A 21566-nucleotide genomic window follows, 5' to 3' on the forward strand; every position below is an offset into this window, starting at 1 on the left:
ATTATAACATCTTTCGTTCTGTTCCTTTGCTCCTTCATGTTTTAGGTCATCTTTATCTTACATCTATTTTGACGGTCTCTTCACACGTACAGTATTCTGCACAGATTTGATGCACAGTATTTTCTGCAGCAGATGTCAATGTAAACTGAATGACTGAATACAGCTTGAAATCCTGCACATCAAATCTGGGCAAAATACTGTACATGTCAGCAACAAGCTTCTGATTGGTAGATAGAAGGAATCCCAGCACACACAATCTTGATGTAAATCACCTGAAGTGTTTATTCACAAGCGTACATAGTGATATGGCAATTCACAGGACGCTTTTCGGCCACCTCATGGCCTTCATTAACTGATCAGTTGATGAAGGCCATGAGGTGGCCGAAACACGTCCTGTGAATTGCCATATCACTATGTACGCTTATGAATAAACACTTCAGGTGATTGGCATCAAGATTGTGTGTGCCGGGATTCCTTCTATCTACCTATTGCTTACCTGTCCACAAGCACCACGCCAAGGTGACGAGTGACGACTCTCACTACTACTTCAAGCTCCTGATTGACCTGCCTCATACATCATCTTGCATCATATGCATTTACAGACACATCTGCAGATGTACTATGACAATCCTTTTTTTCCTGTAAATGGCTCCATAGAATGATGCTCAATTTTGGATGGATTAGGGAATCAAAACCACTTGGGATTTATTATGACAATTTTTGCTCTCCTTTAAATATACACTGCGCAAAAAAATAAGGGAACACTAAGATAACACATCCTAGATCTGAATGAATGAACTAACCATATTAAATACTTTAGTCTTTACATAGTTGAATGTGCTGACCACAAAATCATACAAAAATTATCAATGGAAATCAAATTTATCAACCTATGGAGGTCTGGATATGGAGTCACACTGAAAAGTTGTGACAAGTGGAAAACCACACTACAGGCTGATCCAAATTTGATGTAAGCTCCTTAAAACAAGTCAAAATGAGGCTCAGTAGTGTTTGTGGCCTCCCCGTGCCCATATGACCTCCCTACAATGCCTGGGCATGCTCCTGATGAGGTGGAGCGAGACATTATGTCCCAGATGTGCTCAATCGGATTCAGGTCTGGTGAATGGGCGGGTCAGTCCAATAGCATCAATGCCTTCCTCTTGCAGGAACTGCTGATACACTCTAGCCACATGAGGTCTAGCATTGTCTTGCATTAGGAGGAACCCAGGGCCAACCGCACCAGCATATGGTCTCACAAGGGGTCTGAGAATCTCATCTCGGTACCTAATGGCAGTCAGGATACCTCTGACAAGCACATGGAGGGCTGTGCGGCCCCCCGAGGAAATGCCACCCCACAGTATTACTGACCCACCGCCAAACCGGTTATGCTGGAGGATGTTGAAGGCAGCAGAATGCTCTCCACGGCGTCTCCAGACTCTGTCACGTCTGTCCCATGTGCTCAGTGTGAATCTGCTTTCATCTGTGAAGAGCAAAGGTCACCAGTGGCGAATTTGCCAATCTTGGTGTTCTCTGGCAAATGCCAAACGTCCTGCACGGTGTTGGGCTGTAAGCACAACCCCGACCTGTGGATGTCAGGCCCTCATACCACCCTCATGGAGTCTGTTTCTGACCATTTGAGTGGACACATGCACATTTGTGGGCTGCTGGAGGTCATTTTGCAGGGCTCTGGCACAAAGGCGGAGGTAGCTTTCCTGCTGCTGGGTTGTTGCCCTCCTACAGCTTCCTCCATGTCTCCTGATGTACTGGCCTGTCTCCTGGTAGCGCCTTCATGCTCTGGACACTACGCTGACAGACACAGCAAACCTTCTTGCCACAGCTTGCATTGATGTGCCATCCTGGATGAGATGCACTACCTGAGCCACTTGTGTGGGTTGTAGACTCCGTCTCATGCTTCCATTAGAGTGAAAGCACCGCCAGCATTCAAAAATGACCAAAACATCAGCCAGGAAACATGGGAACTGAGAAGTGCTCTGAGGTCACCACCTGCAGAACCACTCCTTTATTGGGGGTGTCTTGCTAATTGCCTATAATTTCCACCTGTTGTCTGTTCCATTTGCATGCGAAATTGATTGTCAATCAGTGTTGTTCCTGAGTGGACAGTGTGATTTCACAGAAGTGTGATTGACTTGGAGTTACATTGTGTTGTTGAAGTGTTCCCTTTATTTTTTATGGTAGAAACGAGGATAAAGTGACCATTAAAGCAGGAGTTGTGTCCGGCGCAGAAGGGAACCGTCAGAAGGCAGAATAAAATCAAGGGATTTATTGAATGCAACGCGTTTTGCTGCGCATGCGCAGCGAAACGCGTTGCATTCAATAAATCCCTTGATTTTATTCTGCCTACTGACGGTTCCCTTCTGCGCCGGACACAACTCCTGCTTTTATGGTCACTTTATCCTCATTTCTACTCTACTAAGGAGGGCTGCAGTGGACCGACTTGTACACTTCACGCTAAACCTTGTTGTGTGTGGGCGCACAACCAACTTTGGTAAGCGGCTTGGGATTACCTCCCTTCCCCCCACTCACAAGATCTGCTGATCCCGCACATGAGGCGCCTTCTTCCCTTTCTCTTTATTTTTTATGAGCAGTGTATTTAACCATAGCCCACCAACTTAAAGGCACTTTACTAATACTGGAGCTCTCAATGATGAAACTGTACATATTTATTTAGACTTAGGTTAAAAAAATAAAAAAATAAATAAAGCATGACCTTATATATTTTATAAAGTAAGAAAAACTCAAACTCAAGCACTAACTAGTTGAAGCTGTATGTGAGTAAAAGGCAAAGCAATCCAATTTTGTCCCGTCGGGATTTGTTGACTGCTTTACTCATTCCCACACCATGAGACATCAGTAAAGTCACAGTTATTGCTGCTGTTGCTGTTTTCCACCAAAATCCTGCTCCAAATAGTTGGAAGATGATGTACAGTATATAGGCTATAAATAGCAAGAAACAAACGAGCCAAGCCACTAAGGTGAAATAATGGAAAATGTGATAGGTACACAAAATACAGCAGTAAAACACTTAATGACTTTCTAAGTAAGCGAACAATAAAAAGTGAGATACAACAGCGCGTTACAATAACATTACACAATGTTAGCATAACAGTACTTAAAGCAGTCGTCTAATTCTAGAGGTGTTCTCTGGACATCAGTCTTACTAAATACACTAATCACTTCCAATATGAAGCAATACTACAGAAACAGTGACCCAGGGCAAACAAATTGTGCCAACCTGGCTGTTATGAACACAGAATGAGCCATCACTGATGTCAGGCAATTTCTTGCAGTTTTACAACTTACAAAGACAGGCAACAAGTAACCACAATGCTTATCCTGACTTTCTGTGCAGATCTTTTTGTTTTTGTTTTTTGTTTGTTTTACGTACACAACCATCATATATCTTCTAGTGCATAGGATATCCAGAGCATTGGTAAGAGAAATTCAGTCTGTAAGTAACACTCATATTTTGTTACTTACCACCAGAACATTAACACATAAAATATAATGAAACATACACTAATCCGTTTAATATTTCCATAGAATTTGTGTATTATGCAGTAAATTCTGAATCACATAACTACAAAGCTAGTACCCTCAAATAATAAGCACACAAGAACTTCTTTTGATTTTCAAATTTTACAGCAAGCCATAAACTCATGTTTTTTTTTTTTTGTTTTTTTTTGCATATTTGGTAATTTTTTTGCAGTTCGTTTTAATAACTAAGCTGAATCACAATAGCATTTTGGTACTTTCACCCAGCTCTTGAAAACTATTTGGCAAAGTAATGAAAGTTTGTAAATGTTAACAAAACCACATGATATCCTCAGTGCTTAGAAATACTAGGTCACTAATTGGATTCGTACCAAATGTAAATATATGTTAACGTAATGACAGGGTAGCATAGGTGAACCGTGCTATGTGGCTTATGATGTATAAATAAAGGTGTGGGACTTGTAAGAGCTTAGCAACAACAAATTTGCCCATGTAAAGAGTGGGGTGTGTGTGACATCACATTACAAAGATGTTATTACCATGAAATCTGCGAAACAAGAGCTAGTGTGGGAAAGGGGAAGGTCATGAAGTCATTATTCTAAGAAGACGTCTGGGGTTTTAAAGAGTGCTTCCACTTTAAATATTTAAAAAACACACACACACACACACACACAATTTCATTTTGCTTCTTTTGTTTAATTAAGTGCCAGCCAGACCACTGTTTAAATCTGCTATTATAAGTGTCTATATAAAAAGTGATGCATCCATTTTTTTTGTTGTTATATATAATTGTTTATTTTCAAGAACTTTTTAATTTTTTAACAAATAAGGTACAGAAAAAGTACAAGGTATAAAAAGATGAAGAAAAAAAAATAGCAAGAACATATATTCAGCATAATAATATGCATTACATTCAGGCAGCGAGTGATATACAGTAGATTGTAATTCGTACACAATGATAAGAAAACATGACTTCTCTAATCTTTAAGTTTCTCGTGACTAGTAAGTACATAGTCCCGATGAGTCGTCTTAAGTCAGAAAACATCTATTTTGAGATGGTACCCGTAAGGAAGTTCCCATGATGTATATATAGCTCATTGTTCGAGAATAAACCAGCATAAATGGTAACTTTGTGCAGATTATTGTGTTTGTAATTATCACTTTACAGCTCAGCTCATAAAAAAAAAAAAAAAAAAAGTACATAAGTACACAAGTATTTTGACTGTGGTTGAAACAACTAATTGATTAATCAGCAACGAATCAATTATAAAAAGAGGCCAGCTGAAGCACTTGCATAGCACGAAATGGCACCCGTCGCCTAATGAAAGTATCCCTGTGATTGTTTGTCCGCACGCATTAATATTTCAGTAGAAACACGCATTGATGTTTCTACTGAAATATTAATAAAGAAGATTGAAGTATACCTGGTGAGTGCCCTGGTCTTCTATTTCTCATTGTTACATCGATTATGAAAATAGTTGTCAACTATTTTCATAATCGATTAACCAGTTGGTGGATTAGTTGGGTCAGCCAATGTCTAAAGTTCACATACACCTAGCAATTATCACTATGTATATATGCATCTGTGGTCTTCTGCAGCCTGTTTAGTGAAGAGGGGGCCCAGCACACACCATCTTCTGCTTTCTGCAGCTATCATGAGTCCCCCGTGGGAAGGCTCTGAGCTAAAGGCCGGACACACAATAGTTGCAGAGAAGATGAAGGAAGTGGAAGATTATGTGTGCTGGTCCCCTCTTCACTAAATATGCTGCTGGGGGGCATGTGGGATGGACAACCAGGGAATGCTGCCCCTCCTGTCTATTTTTTAAATAAAATTATATTTGAAAGAACTATAATACTTATCTAAATAAAATGAAAGGCCCTGCAAAGCTCAGCATATAGTGGACCCCACAAACTCTGTCTTAACACACTATGCATCCCTTACCTAAAACCCACAGAAGACCTTTAGTCCGATTCCCTCCATTAACTCCCTCCCTAATCTAATTCATAAATTATCTTCTTCTCCATTATGGTTATTTTTATCCAATTAGTTGATTAATCAAAACAATAACCAGCCAACTAGTTGCAGCCCTAATTCTGACCTATATACATAAAACACTTATCTTGTAGATTAATTATTGTGACATAAGGCCATGAGGAGGAAAAAAAAAAAAAACCTCTGCTGTATATTTTTTCTACTCAAGTTCACTTTAAAATCAGTTTGCTGTGGATAGAAAAATACAGGAACTACTCTTCAAATATACATGCAAAGTATTAATAGACAGTAATGTGTTTGACTGTATCAGCACAATGGTTTGCCTTTTTATTTTCAATCCAGAGTTGTACTTTGTTTTCTAAATGGATGAGGCTTGAATACATTTTTTATGTCCGTGAAGACCTCACAATGCTTTTTCTGATAAAAAAAATGTATCCATGGTATAGAACATAGCCAAATGATATACAAATAGATACAAAACAAACCAATCAGCCTAGAGGATATAACATTTGTGATGAAGTACAGATCCTAGCTAGTAAGATAAACCTAGGGCGGTCATGTGTGAAAATGTTAGTAAGAACTGTCAGATGGCATTTAACAAAACAAACCTAACTCATCATATACAGAGTAAACTGTTCAGCTCCTCAGAGCTTTCCTAGGGGATCTGTGCACATGCTACAACCTACATAAACACTCAAAGTGGATCAACACAATCATGTATATTAGAAAGAAGCCAAAACTACTAATTCCATCATGGCATGTTTTAAGGGGTTTATTTGTGCTACCGGTGGCACAAACCATTGCACATATTAGTTGAGGGTTGACACATGGCCAATTGGCTTTATTTGTTGTGCAATGTGTACGGGTGTATACACAGAGTACTTAGAGTATACAGTGGTCCCTCAAGTTACAATATTAATTGGTTCCAGGATGACCATTGTATGTTGAAACCATCGTATGTTGAGACCAGAACTCTATGGAAACCTGGTAATTGGTTCTGAAGGCACCAAAAGGTCATTCAAAAATAGGAAAAAGAGTGAGGATTAAAGAAAACTAAGTAGATACTAATAGAGATAAAGCAAATCCTTACATATAAAAGTAAGAAAGATCTGCTGGGAGCTGTAAATCACTGTCTATGTCAGTGTTTCCCAAGCAGAGTGCCTCCAGATGTTGCAAAGCTACAAATCCCAGCATGCCCGGACAGCCTTCGGCTGTCCGGGCATGCTGGGAGTTGTAGTTTTGGAACAGCTGGAGGCACCCTCTTTGGGAAACAATGGTCTATGTAGAGGACAGGAGCTTCTTCAGGGTCCTGTACAGAATACGCAGTGGAAATGGAGCCACCCTCACCTGATGCCCAAAGGAGAAGCTAACCCTGCCAGAGGTTAAAAGTAGTACAGAACATGTAATAACTTCCTGTACTGTAGGGGGCACTACCAGACACCAGTCAGTGCATGCACTTTAGGAATACAGGGGTTTTACCAGTGAACTATCCATTCTGATTGGTCGCTTCTTTCAGTCATTGACGCGTTTCGCAGAATCCATAGCATTGTATGTTGAGTCTGGTTTCAAGTTACAATGGTCCAGAAAAGATCATTGTATGTTGAAACTATTGTATGTTGAGGCCATTGTAAGTTGAGGGATCACTGTACTGTGCATATTTGTTTATTCATATTTTATACTGTAGATTTCAATGTAAACTAAAAGATCGAACACAGCTCCAAATCTGAAGGATCATATATGCACAGATACTGTATGTGTGAATACACCCTAAATCTCCATTAGGACAAGGCTCAATGACATCTAATGCAAGATCCCAGCACAAACTCACATACACCATGTGAATCAGGTTTGTCTGCAATAAGGTCAGGGAGTTAAACAATGGGATTTTTTCCAATCATGGACCCATACCATTGCATATACACATGTTCAAACTAAATAGATTGTCACCCAGCTTTCCAGATACAGTGGGTGAATAGAATTTTCACCAGTGAAATGACTGACCCAAAAAATTTTTATTGAGGATTTCTTAATTTTAAGATAAAGGCCAAAACATAGAACAGAGGCCTTTAAATTAACCATTTCATAGGACCTATAAAACGTGTAGGGATAGATGTCTTTCCAGGACCCACCTATATTACCTAGAGTAGAGGGCAGTTGCAAACTGCAGGTCTACCTCTAGAGGACCCATTTCACCCCTGCATTATACATTAATTTAAATGTGCAATGCTACTACTTACGTTCAATTCAACATTGAATGTGATATGGGGTTTTTAAAAAGGGCAACATATCTAAGGGCAGTAATACCTTTATATCAATTTTAGCAGTAAATATAAGTACTACAGAGTCCATGGTATACATCAGGTTTGTAACAAATCTGCTGCTTTGAAATGGCTCACAGTTGTAGAAATCAATAAATGAAGCGAATGGTGATGACCCCACTCTCCACCTCTATCCTGGGAAAAGGTCACATGTGTGGCTTTAATGTCTAAGGTCAAAGAAATCCTAGTGCATACAGCCTCTGGGAATGTACTCCAGTGCTACTATTTTTTTTTATAATGGAACAAAGGGCAACTGTTTGAGGAAATGCAGTTAATATGTAATACATATAACTCAGAAGTAGTTGTAAACATCATTTCCCAACTGTGGCTAAACAAGAACAAAACAAGAAAAGATAGTAATGAGTAGACAAAGAACCATAATTGCCACTTGAGCGGGAAAAGACCATTTGCAGCATGGCAAACTGGGACTCAGACAAGAATATTTTAGGCTAGGTGAACATTCTAATAAAAAACTGGTTGTGAAGTATGGTAAGTCTTAAGTACATGCTTTAGGGCAGCGTTATGAATATTTACTAAGGGGGTGTTGTCCAGTAAAGGTGCACCAAAGGGCTATGAAACGCTCTGAGTGCAATATAGGAATTCATTTACATAATAATACTTTATTTATATAGTGCACACAGATTTCACAGTACTGTATTCTTAAATTGGTTCTCTGTCCCCATTGGGGCTTGCAATCTAAATTAATCTATCAGTATGTTTTTAACCCCTTAAGGACTCAGCCCATTTTGGCCTTAAGGACTCAGACAATTTAATTTTTACGTTTTCATTTTTTCCTCCTCGCCTTCTAAAAATCATAACTCTTTTATATTTTCATCCACAGACTAGTATGAGGGCTTGTTTTTTTGCGCGACCAGTTGTCCTTTGTAATGACATAACTCATTATATCATAAAATGTATGGCGCAACCAAAAAACACTATTTTTGTGGGGAAATTAAAACGAAAAACGCAATTTTGCTAATTTTGGAAGGTTTTGTTTTCACGCCGTACAATTTATGGTAAAAGTGACGTGTGTTCTTTATTCTGAGGGTCAATACGATTAAAATGATACCCATTATTATATACTTTTATATTATTGTTGCGCTTAAAAAAAAATCACAAACTTTTTAACCAAATTAGTACGTTTATAATCCCTTTATTTTGATGACCTCTAACTTTTTTATTTTTCCGTATAAGTGGCGGTATGGGGGCTCATTTTTTGCGCCATGATCTGTACTTTTTTTTGATACCACATTTGCATATAAAAAACTTTTAATAAATTTTTTATAATTTTTTTTTAATAAAATGTATTAAAAAGTAGGAATTTTGGACTTTTTAAATTTTTTTTCGTTCACGCCGTTCACCGTACGGGATCATTAACATTTTATTTTAATAGTTCGGACATTTACGCACGCGGCGATACCAAATATGTCTATAAAAAATGTTTTTTACGCTTTTTGGGGGTAAAATAGGAAAAAACGGACGTTTTACTTTTTTATTGGGGGAGGGGATTTTTCACTTTTTTTTTACTTTTACTTTTACATTTTTTAACATTTTTTTTTACACTTGAATAGTCCCCATAGGGGACTATTCATAGCAATACCATGATTGCTAATACTGATCTGTTCTATGTATAGGACATAGAACAGATCAGTATTATCGGTCATCTCCTGCTCTGGTCTGCTCGATCACAGACCAGAGCAGGAGATGCCGGGAGCCGCACGGAGGAAGGAGAGGGGACCTCCGTGCGGCGTTATGAATGATCGGATCCCTGCAGCAGCGCTGCGGGCGATCCGATCGTTCATTTAAATCGCGAACCGCCGCAGATGCCGGGATCTGTATTGATCCCGGCACCTGAGGGGTTAATGGCGGACGCCCGCGAGATCGCGGGCGTCGGCCATTGCCGGCGGGTCCCTGGCTGCGATTAGCAGCCGGGATCAGCCGCGCATGACACGGGCATCGCTCCGATGCCCGCGGTTATGCTTAGGACGTAAATGTACGTCCTGGTGCGTTAAGTACCACCTCACCAGGACGTACATTTACGTCCTGCGTCCTTAAGGGGTTAAAGTGTGAGAAAAAACTGGAGCACCCGGAGGAAACCCGTGCAAACAAGGGGACCCTTGCCCTGCAAGGCCACAGAACCAACCACAGAGCCAAAAGAGATTACATTTTGGGTTTTTTTACATATCTCGGAAATAATGTAGGAAAAAAAAAAAAAGATAAAGACCCTTGTAATGGGCGTCACCGCCACTATTAGCAAGTACCAGTAGGTTAGGGTGTGTGATGCAGCTGTCAGTTTCCCTTAAATTTGAGTCTCCTGTTCTGTACAGATCACTTTCTTTTAATGACAGGGATACTTTAAAATCTAATGAGCAGTAATATGAGCTCCCCCTTAATATTACTAGTGTTTCCCTGAGCAGACAGGAGGAGAGGGGGAAGCAGGGTCGGACTTCTGAATGTGTTGTGATATCATAGCTACAAGGGAGGGAGCACAGCTGATATGACGAGATCTATGGCTAATAACATATTAGATAGTTGCTTTATTATACATTATGACAGCATACACAGGTTGTTTCTTTCGCTGGACAACCCCTTTAATCTTAGGATACAGCTGTTAAAGATCACAAAAGTTTAACATGCATGTTACTATACAAAGAAAAACAGAGACAACAATAAATGATCTTCTCCCCCATTAACCTCTAAATATTGCTGGAACAACCTCATCAGAGATTTTTCAAATCTTGTCAATGGAAATGCCCTTTATCTGTTCATAGCCATATTAAAGGGATACTCCAGTGGCCAATGTGTTTTTTCAGTTTCTACTTACCCTTGCAGGTGAGTTTTCTTGTTATCTCTGGCCTCGTGCTTGCTCTTTGCTTGTCTTTCTTTTCCTTTCTTTGCACAAGTGTGTCCATGTAGTGTACCATCTATTTCCGTTTTGCCTTTGTTTTAGACACTACAGCTCCCAGCATGCCTCGTAGCCCGTCTCCTCTTTCAGTGCCTTGTCCAACTTGTTTTTGCGTTGCCGCCCAGCCCTGTTTGTGGGCGGCTTTTTTTCCCCCTTTAGCACTCCCTTTCCCCGCCCTGCTCAGTAGTATAGTCCTCCCACCCTCACTGTCAGCTTCTCACCCCACAGTCCCCCACATCAGGGAATGAATAATTTGTCAGCGATGTCCCCCACATGGGTGAACTAATCATATGTGACCCGCGGGCGCTGCTCTGCTCAGGAAGCAGAGCAGCGCCCGCGGGTCAAATGCGATTAGTCCCCTGATGTGGGAACAGCACGCTGCGGATGACAATTCATTCATTCCCTGATGTGGGGACTGCGGGGTGAGAAGCTGACAGAGCGCCCGCAGGGGGGGAATCATGATAGCGCTGCAGCTTACATGTTACTAATTCCACTGCCATGGGGACCACGCGTCCGAAGGGGGGAATCATGATAGCCGATTTTCCCCCCCGCCGGCGCACGGTCCCCATAGCGGGGAAGGGGTTACTTTTCAGTCGCAGTGCTGATACAGGTACTCAGTACATTGTGAGCCGAGCGCAGGGCTGGCTGACAGCGGGAGGAGACATCCATTCTCCAGCAACAATTCAATGAATATTAATTACAGGGATGTGGAAAAGGGGCGAAACCATTGGAGGAGAAAAAAAAAACAGCAACGCCTGCAGCTCTGACGTCTTGTCCACAACAGTGAACAAACATGGCCGTGAGTGTGGACGAGTCAAAAGCAACCAGAAAAACTACTGAACTTCCGTCACAGAAAAGAGGTCAGTAAAAAACAGATATGGTGTGGACAGATGTATAACATGTGAATTACAAAAGTGCTAAACTCGCTACAAACACGCTAGACAACCATAAAACTGTGGTACCGGAGTACCCCTTTAATCATTTATCACCATTTAGACCAACGACATCCACCAAAAAGTAACCTTGAACATCCAAGACCAGAATGGATACTTTCACTAGAAATGTATTTTGTTTTGAGGTGTTTTTTATTTTAATTTTTTTTACTCTTAGGCTTTTGCCAAAACCAGTTGTGGGTCCAAAACACAGAAGATGTGCAAACATTTTCTCTGTGTCAGTTTCATGCCTGGTTTTGGCTAACAATACTGATCAAAATTCTAACCAAATTTCTGTGTGGGAAGCACCGTAGTTCACTGCCAAAAGGAGTCATACTTACAGTTTCAGGATCATTTTCAAAAACCTCCCTGGCCTCTTCTTTACTGCACTTCTCCTCTACACACTCCCGCTCCAAGTGGCCTTGCTTGGTCTCTTCCATAAAATAGTTAGCCCTCTTCAGCCTGGGGCGAAGGAACTGTGCCGCTTCACTGGCCTGTAACATCACTCCTGCAGCCAACATAACAGAAATATACAGAAAATTATTTTTTGTCTGTGAACATATTTTCAGGGCTATAAAAATGTAAATAAAAGCAACATAACATGGTTCTGCAGCTGAATAGGGAGAGCAGGAATATATAAAGGCATATGTATCAGTATAAAGTTGAAGAAAAGATTGTTGTGTCTACTGGTGCAAAACTGACCTCTCCATACAGGTAATAACATTACTGACATAAAGGTCATGAATTCAGTCAGTGTAGTGTTATTGAGTCAGTGAAGATCCCATTATAAGCCTATTATTGACCAAAGGCCGGAAAATAGAGAGTAATGCAGCTATGACACCTATGCTGACTAGATTTTCAGATAAAAGAGAACCTTTATGCACTTCATTGAAACAAAGGGCTATTCTAGCCTGAAGTATTTATCCCCAATCTACTGGTAGGTGACAAATGCTAGATTGGTGGGGGTCCGACCACTGGGCTGTTTACATCAGTGCCATAGACTCTAAATGGAGTGGAAGGAGTATGTTCAACAGCTGGGGAAATGGAGGACCGGGGTCCCCTCACTGACTCAGCATGTATCTCCTGTCCAGTAGATAGGCCAGAGGTCAGCAACCACTGGCACACGTGCCACTCACGGATTTTGTGGTTGTTCAGGACTTACTTAGGCGAATGTGGTGGTGCTCATCTTTTCTTTAGTTCTCTATTTTGCAAAAACTTCAATGACTGTTGTGGGTAATCGCCTCCTACTGTATTGTCCTCACTGTAAGGTCCTTACAGCAAGGACAATATAAAGAGAAATTCTAAAAAGAAAAAACACCCGGTGACAAGCCACACACCCCCAAACCCCACCCATAAAGACCACACCCACAATAAGCCACATGTGCACATAGGCCTGGAAATGTCTCAGTGAAAGCCCAATAATTTGTAATGTGATTCAATCACACAATAGCTGTTCCATAATTGGCTGCTCTGCATCTACAAAATTAAAGTCCAGAGCATATCAGGACCTATATATGGATGGCTTGAAACTGTCTGACTTGTACCCCATTTACAAAAAAAAAAAAAAAAAAATACAAAAGTACAAATATACAAAATACAATAAAACCTGCAACACCACTACATGTGGTTAAATGCCCGGTGAAAGCATTGCAAAACATAAACAAGAGCTAAAAGTCTGAGGGCAGCACAGCAGTATCCCTCTATAACCGTCTGCTATAATATACATATATTAGCATATTTTACAGTATCATGGAGAGACCCAATAATAAAAGCTGAGCACAGCACAGCACTGTTCCACTATAAGGGTCTTCTATAGTATACAGTATCCCCCATAAGTGAGTACAACCCCCCCCCCCCCATAGTTCTTTTTTCATGTTGCTCTGCTAAAATGTAAAGTAGTTATCACAGCCTGTATAACAGTGTTGATCATTGTGTCCCCTCAAAATAACTCAGAGTCGTTAACGTCCAAACCGTGACAACAAAAGTGAGTACAACCCTAAGTGGGCATGCCAACATTGGGCCCAAAGTGTCAATATTTTGTGTGGCCACCATTATTTTTCAGCACTGTTACAAGCCTCTTGGGCATGGATTTCACTGGTGCTTTACAAGATGCCACTGGAGTCCTCTTCCACTCCTTCATAATGAAATTACAGAACTGATGGATGTTCAGAGACCTTATACTTCCCCACTTTCCGTTTAAGGATGTCTCACAGATGGTCAATTGGGTTTAGGTGTGGAAAAATGCTGGGCCAGTCCGTCACTTGTCTTTGTACTCCTAACCTAGTTGCCACCACACACACACACACTCGAGACTATCTTGATTTCATCGGACCACAGGACATGGCTTGAGTAATCCATGTCTTTAGTCTGCTTGTTTTCAGAAAACTGTTTGCGGCCTCCTTGTGCATCATACTTAGAAGAGGCTTTCTTCTGGGATGACGGCCATGAAGCTCAATTTGATGCAATGCGTAAGGATGGTCTGAGCACTAACCGGATGATCCCCCCCCCCCCACCCCCACATCACCATCATCATCCCTTCAAACTCTGCAGCAATTCTGACAGCAATTATATATCAACCTCTTGATATGATGCCAAGCATGTGCCCTCAACTTCCTTGTTCGACCATGGCAAGACCTGTTCTGAGAGGAACCTGTCCTGTGAAACCTCTGCATGGTCCTGCCGACAGCTAAGTTTCAGGGTCTTGACAATCTTCTTATCAACTTAGTCATCTTTATGTAGGGCACCAATTCTGCTTTTTCAGATTCGCAGAGAGACCAAATTTAAGACCCCCCTTCATACCTGAGACCATATAAACCTAACAAGTCACATGACACTAGGGGGGAAAATGGGTAATTGGGCCCAATTTGTACATTTCCACTTAGGGGTGTACTCGCTCTTGTTGCCAAGGTTTAGACATTAATGGCTGTGTGGAGTTATTTTGAGGGGAAACACCATTAACCTCTTAAGGACCCATGACGTACGCGTACGTCATGAGTCCCGGTCCTGCGATATAACGCGGGGTCACACTGCGGCCCCACATCATATCCCGGCGGGCCCTGCGTCATAGTGAAGCCGGGACCCGCCGCTAATAGCCCGCAGCACCGCGCACTATTAACCCTTTAGCCGCGCGCTCAAAGCTGAGCCGCGTGGCTAAAAACGAAAGTGAAAGTGCCCGGCTAGCTCAGGGAGCTGTTCGGGATCACCGCAGCATAATCGCGGCATCCCGAACAGCTGTAGCACAGGAGGAGGTCTCTTACCTTCTCCTGCGCTGTCCGATCGCCGAATGAATGCTTCAAGCCTGAGATCCAGGCTTGAGCAATCAATCGCCGAAAACACTGATTGATCCATTCCTATGGAGATGCATCAATCAGTTAAAGATGAGTTAATGCAATATTATAGCCCCCTATAGGAGCTATAATATTGCATAAGAAAAGTGTAAAAAAATCATTAACCCTTTCAATTATCCCTTCCCCTAATAAAAGTTTGAATCACCCGGCATTTTCAAGAATAAAAAAAACACAGTGTAAATAAAAATAAACATATGTGGTATCGCCGCGTGCGTAAATGTCCGAATTATTAAAATATACCGCTTTGTAAACCGCACGGTCAATGGCGAACGCACAAAAAAATTCCAAAGTCCAAAATAGCGCATTTTTGATCACTTTTTATACCATCTGATCTGATCAGAACAAAAATAGTACCGCTAAAAACTTCAGATCACGGCGCAAAAAATGAGCCCTCATAGCGTCCTGAACACAGAAAAATAAAAAGTTATAGGGGTCAGAAGATGACCATTTTAAACGTAAAAATTTTCCTGCATGTATTCATGATTTTTTTCTGAAGTGATACAAAATCAAACCTATACAAGTAGGGTATCATTTTAACCGTATGGATCTACAGAATAAAGATAAGGATTCATTTTTGCCGAAAAATGTACTGCGTAAAAACGGAAGCCCCCAAAACTTACAAATGTGTTTTTTCATCAATTTTGTCGCACATTGATTTTTTTTCCCGTTTCACCGTAGATTTTTGGGTAAAATGACTGATGTCATTACAAAGTAGAATTAGTGACCCCAAAAATAAGCAATCATATAGAATTTTAGGTGAAAATGTTAGAGTTATGATTTTTTAAAGTTAAGGAGGAAAATTTGAAAATGAAAAAACGGAAAAAGCCAGGGTCCTTAAGGGGTTAAACACTTATACAGACTGTGCACTCACTACATAACATTACATAGAAGAGGGTAATTTCTTCAGTGTTGTCACATGAAAATATATAAGAAAAAGGTTTACAAAAATGTGAGGGGTGTACTCCCTTATGGTAGATACTAGGGCTGCACAATATATCTCAAAAGCAATCGAATCACGATTTTTGCTTTTTGCGATATAGCGATAAGGTCCCCCGGGAAAAGCTGCAATTATCTGCTTTAGCCGGCTCCTGTGTGCTGCTGAATGTGACGTGGGGGGGGCAGAATGTTACGGGGGGGGGGGGGGGAATGTGACAGGGGGGGGAGGAGAATGTGACGGGGGGGGAGGAGAATGTGACGGGGGGGGGGGAGGAGAATGTGATGGGCGGGGGGGGGGGGATGGAGAATGTGACGGGGGGGGAGGAGAGGAGGAGAATGTGACGGAGGGGGGGAGGAGAATGTGACCGGGGAGGGGGGGGGGGGGTCAGAATGTGACCGGGGGGAGAATGTGACCGGGGGGAGAATGTGACCGGGGGGAGAATGTGACCGGGGGGAGAATGTGACCGGGGGGAGGGGTCAGAATGTGACCGGGGGGAGAATGTGACCGGGGGGGGGGGAGAATGTGACGGAGGGGGGGAGGAGAATGTGACCGGGGAGGGGGGGGGGGTCAGAATGTGACCGGGGGGAGAATGTGACCGGGGGGAGAATGTGACCGGGGGGAGGGGTCAGAATGTGACCGGGGGGAGAATGTGACCGGGGGGGGGGGGGGAATGTGACCGGAGGGGGGGGGGAATGTGACCGGAGGGGGGGGGGGAATAATGTGACCGGGGGGGGGGGGGAAGAATGTGACCGGGGGGGGGGGGGAAGAATGTGACCGGGGGGGGGGGGGGGGAAGAATGTGACCGGGGGGGGGGGGGAAGAGGGAAGAATGTGACCCGGGGGGGGGGGGAAGAATGTGACCGGGGGGGGGGGGGAAGAATGTGACCGGGGGGGGGGGGGGGAGAATGTGACCGGGGGGGGGGGAGAATGTGACCGGGGGGGGGAAGAATGTGACCGGGGGGGGGAAGAATGAATGTGACCGGGGGGGGGAAGAATGAATGTGACCGGCGGGGGGGGGGATGAATGTGACCGGCGGGGGGGGGGATGAATGTGACAACGGGGGGGGGGGATGAATGTGACAACGGGGGGGGGGGGAGAATGTGACAACGGGGGGGGGGGGGGGGAGAATGTGACAACGGGGGGGGGGAGAATGTGACAACGGGGGGGGGGAAGAATGTGACAACGGGGGGGGAAGAATGTGACAACGGGGGGGGGGGGGAGAATGTGACAACGGGGGGGGGGGGAGAATGTGACAACGGGGGGGGGGGGAGAATGTGACAACGGGGGGGGGGGGGGAGAATGTGACAAGGGGGGGAGGTGACAAGGGGGGGAGGTGACAAGGGGGGGGAGGTGACAAGGGGGGGGGGGAAGGTGACAGGGGGGAAGGTGACAGGGGGAGGGGGGAAGGTGACAGGGGAGGGGGAGGTGACAGGGGGAGGTGACAGGGGGGTGAGATGTGTTATGGGGGAGAATTTGGCAGGGGGAGGGGGGGTGTAACAGGGGGAATGTGATGGGAGAAGATGTGACCATGAGGGGAGAAAGTGACAGGGGGGAGAGATAGAAATTAAATGGAGGAGATGTGAAATGGGCAGTGGGCATAAAATGGGTGGATAGTTGTAAAATGAAGGAGATTGGACATGAAATGGAGGGATTTCACCATTTATTTATTATATCGCATCGCATATCAAAATCGCAATATTTAGGCCCATAATCGCACATTTCCCCATATCGTGCAGCCCTAGTAGATACTGTACATATATAAGCATGATTTACAGACAGACACCATAATAAAAACTGAGGGCGGCAGTGTGCCTCTATAAGGGTGCGATCACACTGAGGAATTCAAGAGGAATTCATGAGGAATAATTTCGGTCAGGAAATAATTGCCTTTGTCATTTTATCATTCAAGCGGAATTCAAGTGAAATTTAAGCGAAAATTAAGAGGAATGAAGGAGGATTCTATTTATTCTACTTTTCTGAATTCCACTCGAATTCCGTTTGAAAACGATGTCGGGCAGAATTTTTTTTTACCATTGACTTCTATCTGATTCTGCTCGCGGGTTCCGCTTGAAGAATGAAGATGTTCTTTCTTCAAACGGAAAGGAATTCAGCGTCAGAATTTCTGCAGAATTCCCGCAGTCTGAACAGGACAGCAGAAAAAACATTAAAGTCAATGGGCAGAAGAGATGTGCATTAATTTGGAGCGGAGAATACAAGAGGAATTACCATATTTATCGGCGTATAACACGCACTTTTTAGGCTAAAATTTTTAGCCTAAAGTCTACCTGCGTGTTATACGCCGATAAGCCGCTGCAGTTCAATGATTTAAAGCGGGCGTTTTAAGTCATTGAACTGCAGCGGCTTTGCAGGTGCAGACACCTGCCGTCGCTGCCGGCTTCTCTGCCCCTGCCTGTCCTGGGGTCTAGAGCCCTGCTGACGGCCCTTCTCTCCCCCTGGCTATCAGTGCCGCTGCCCGTTCTCTCCCCATGGCTATCGGTGCCGCTGCCCCATTGCCGGCGCCAATAGCCAGGGGGAGAGAAGCGGCGCCGGCAATGGGGCAGCAGCGCCGACAGACAGGGGGAGAGAAGGGGCAGCGGCGCCGGCAATGCCTCCCCCATCCCCAGTTGTATAATTACCTGTTGCTGGGGTCGGGTCCGCGCTGCTTCAGGCCTCCGGTGTGCGTCCCCTGCGTCAATGCTATGCGCTGCGAAACGCAATGACGTCACTCGTCATTGCGCCGTGCAGTGCATAGCAACGACGCAGGGGACGCACACTGGAGGCCTGAAGCAGCGCGGACCCGACCCCGGCAACAGGTAATTATACAACCGGGGATGGGGGAAGCAACGGGGCAGCGGCGCCGGCAATGGGTGCCGCTGCCCCTTCTCTCCCCTGGCTATCGGCACCGCCGCCCCATTGCCGGCGCCGCTTCTCTCCCCCTAGCTATCGGCGCCGGCAATGGGGTGCCGGCACCGATAGTCAGGGGGAGAGAATGGGCAGCAGCGCAGATAGCCAGCAGGAGAGAAGCGGCGGCAGCAGGGCTCTAGACCCCAGAAAAGGCAGGCGGAGGGAAGCGGGCAGCGACGGCCTCTCTCCCCCTGCCTTTCCTGAGGGCTTCTGCGGGGTCAGAAACAGTGTATCGGGGTATACGCATGCACACACACGCACCCTCATGTTACCAAGGATATTTTTTTTACCCAAAATATCCTTGGTAAAATGAGGGTGCGTGTTATAGGCCGGTGCGTGGTTTTCCCCGATAAATACGGTACTCGAGTAAATTACCGTATTTATCGGCGTATAACACGCACTTTTTAGGCTAAAATTTTTAGCCTAAAGTCTATGTGCGTGTTATACGCCGATACACCCCCAGGAAAGGCAGGGGGAGAGAGGCCGTCACTGCCCGCTTCCCTCCCCCTGCCTTTCCTGGGGTCTAGAGCGCTGCTGCCGGCCCTTCTCTCCCCCTGGCTATCGGCGCCGCTGCCCGTTCTGTCCCCCTGACTTTCTGTACCGGCGCCCCATTGCCGGCACCGATAGCCAGGGGGAGAGAAGCGGCGCCGACAGCCAGGGGGAGAGAAGGGGCAGCGGCACCCATTGCCGGCGCCACTGCCCCGTTGCCTCCCCCCATCCCCGGTGGCATAATTACCTGGGTCGGATCCGCGCTGCTGCAGGCCTCCGGCGTGCGTCCCCGGCGTCGTTGCTATGCACGGCGCGGCGCACTGACGTCATGCGCCGCGCCGTGCAGCGCATAGCAACGACGCCGGGGACGCACGCCGGAGGCCTGGAGCAGCACGGACCCGAACCAGGTAATTATGCCACCGGGGATGGGGGGAGGCAACGGGGCAGCGGCGCCGGCAATCGGTGCCGCTGCCCCTTCTCTCCCCCTGGCTGTCGGCGCCGCTTCTCTCCCCCTGGCTATCGGTGCCGGCAATGGGGCGCCGGTACCGATAGTCAGGGGTACAGAACGGGCAGCGGCACCGATAGCCAGGGGGAGAGAAGGGCCGGCAGCAGCGCTCTAGACCCCAGGAAAGGCAGGGGGAGAGAAGCGGGCAGCGACGGCCTCTCTCCCCCTGCCTTTCCTGGGGGTATATCGGGGTATACACGCGCACACACGCACCCTCATTTTACCATGGATATTTGGGTAAAAAACTTTTTTTACCCAAATATCCTTGGTAAAATGAGGGTGCGTGTTATAGGCCGGTGCGTGGTATACCCCGATAAATACGGTACTCTTGAATTACTCAGTGTGAACGGGCCCTAAAGGGTCTGCTATGATATATATACAGACTCCATAATAAAAGCTGAGGGCAGCACAGCAGTCTCCCCTTCTAAAGAAGTCTACTATTATATACATATATTAGCATGGTTTACAGACAGACCCAACAATAAAAGCTGAGGGAAGTAAAGCATCCTCCCTCTTTAACCCCTTGGGGACTCAGTATTTTTCTGTTTTTGCACTTTTGTTTTTTCCTCCTTACCTTTTAAAAATCATAACCCTTTCAATTTTGCACCTACAGACCAATATGATGGGGTTTGTTTTTTTTGCGCCACCAATTCTACTTTGTAATGACATCAGTCATTTTATCCAAAAATCAACAGCGCAACAGTGTGACAAAATTGAAAAAAAAAAAAAAACACAATTTTGTGACTTCTGGGGGCTTCGATTTCTACGCAGTGTGTTTTTCGGTAAAAATTAGACCTTCTCTTTATTCTGTAGGTCCATAAAAAAAATGATACCCTACTTATATAGGTTTGATATTGTCTTCCTTCTGAAAAAAATTATAACTACATGCAGGAAAATTTAAATGTTTAAAAAGGTCTTCTTCTGACTCCTAACTTTTTTATTTTTCCGCATAAGGGGATGCATGTAATTTAAAGTTTTTTGTTGTTTTTCTGTTTTGATCAGACTTTTTGCTCGCTTTTGATAAGTTTTTTTATGTCATATAAAGTGACCAAAAATACGCTATTTTGGACCTTGGAATTTTTTTTTACGTGGACACCATTGACTGTGCGGATTAATTAACAATATATTTGTATAGTTCGTACATTTACGCACGTGGAGATACAACATATGTTTATATTTATTTACATCGTTTTTTATTATATATATATATATATATATATATATATATATATATATATATATTATATATATATATATGAAAATGGGGGTGATTCAAACTTGTTAGGGAAGGGGCTAAATCATTTATTAACTTTTTTTTGCAATGTTATAGCCCCCATAGGGGACTATAACATGCAGTATATCGACTGCCTGCACTGATCAATGCTATGCCATAGCATTGCATTGATCAGTGTTATCAGCAGTCGATTGCTCAAGCCTGGATCTCAGCCTTGGATCAATCAATTGCTGATCAGACACGGAGGAGGCAGGTAAGGGACCCTCCTTGCGCATCCTAGCTGATCAGGACACTGTGGTCTCACCGCGGTGGTCCCGATCAGCCCGTCTGAGCAGCCGGGAAAGCTTTATTTATTTTTTAAAATTTTAGACGCGTTGATCGCCACGTCTAAAGGGTTAATACTAGACATCGGCGCGATTGGTGAGGTCTGGTATAAGCCCGGGTCCTGGCTACCGTTACCCGCTGGGACGACCCGATATGACTGGTGCGG

At 44.3% G+C, this 21566-nt stretch overlaps 1 protein-coding gene across 4 annotated transcripts in view; it reads right to left on the reverse strand.

Moving 5' to 3' along the window:
• The window catches only part of GAS6 (growth arrest specific 6), a 110861-nt gene that overhangs the window by 71223 nt on the left and 18072 nt on the right, over positions 1-21566 (reverse strand). For all 4 annotated transcript variants that reach the window (XM_056555983.1, XM_056555981.1, XM_056555980.1 and 1 more), the window contains one exon: positions 12003-12169. In XM_056555983.1, coding sequence (XP_056411958.1) covers positions 12003-12164 — 162 coding nt within the window. In that variant the 5' untranslated portion in view covers positions 12165-12169. The remainder of the gene's footprint in view (positions 1-12002; positions 12170-21566) is intronic.

The sequence above is a fragment of the Hyla sarda genome, chromosome 2 (genome assembly GCF_029499605.1).
Source record: "Hyla sarda isolate aHylSar1 chromosome 2, aHylSar1.hap1, whole genome shotgun sequence".
Taxonomy (NCBI): domain Eukaryota; kingdom Metazoa; phylum Chordata; class Amphibia; order Anura; family Hylidae; genus Hyla; species Hyla sarda.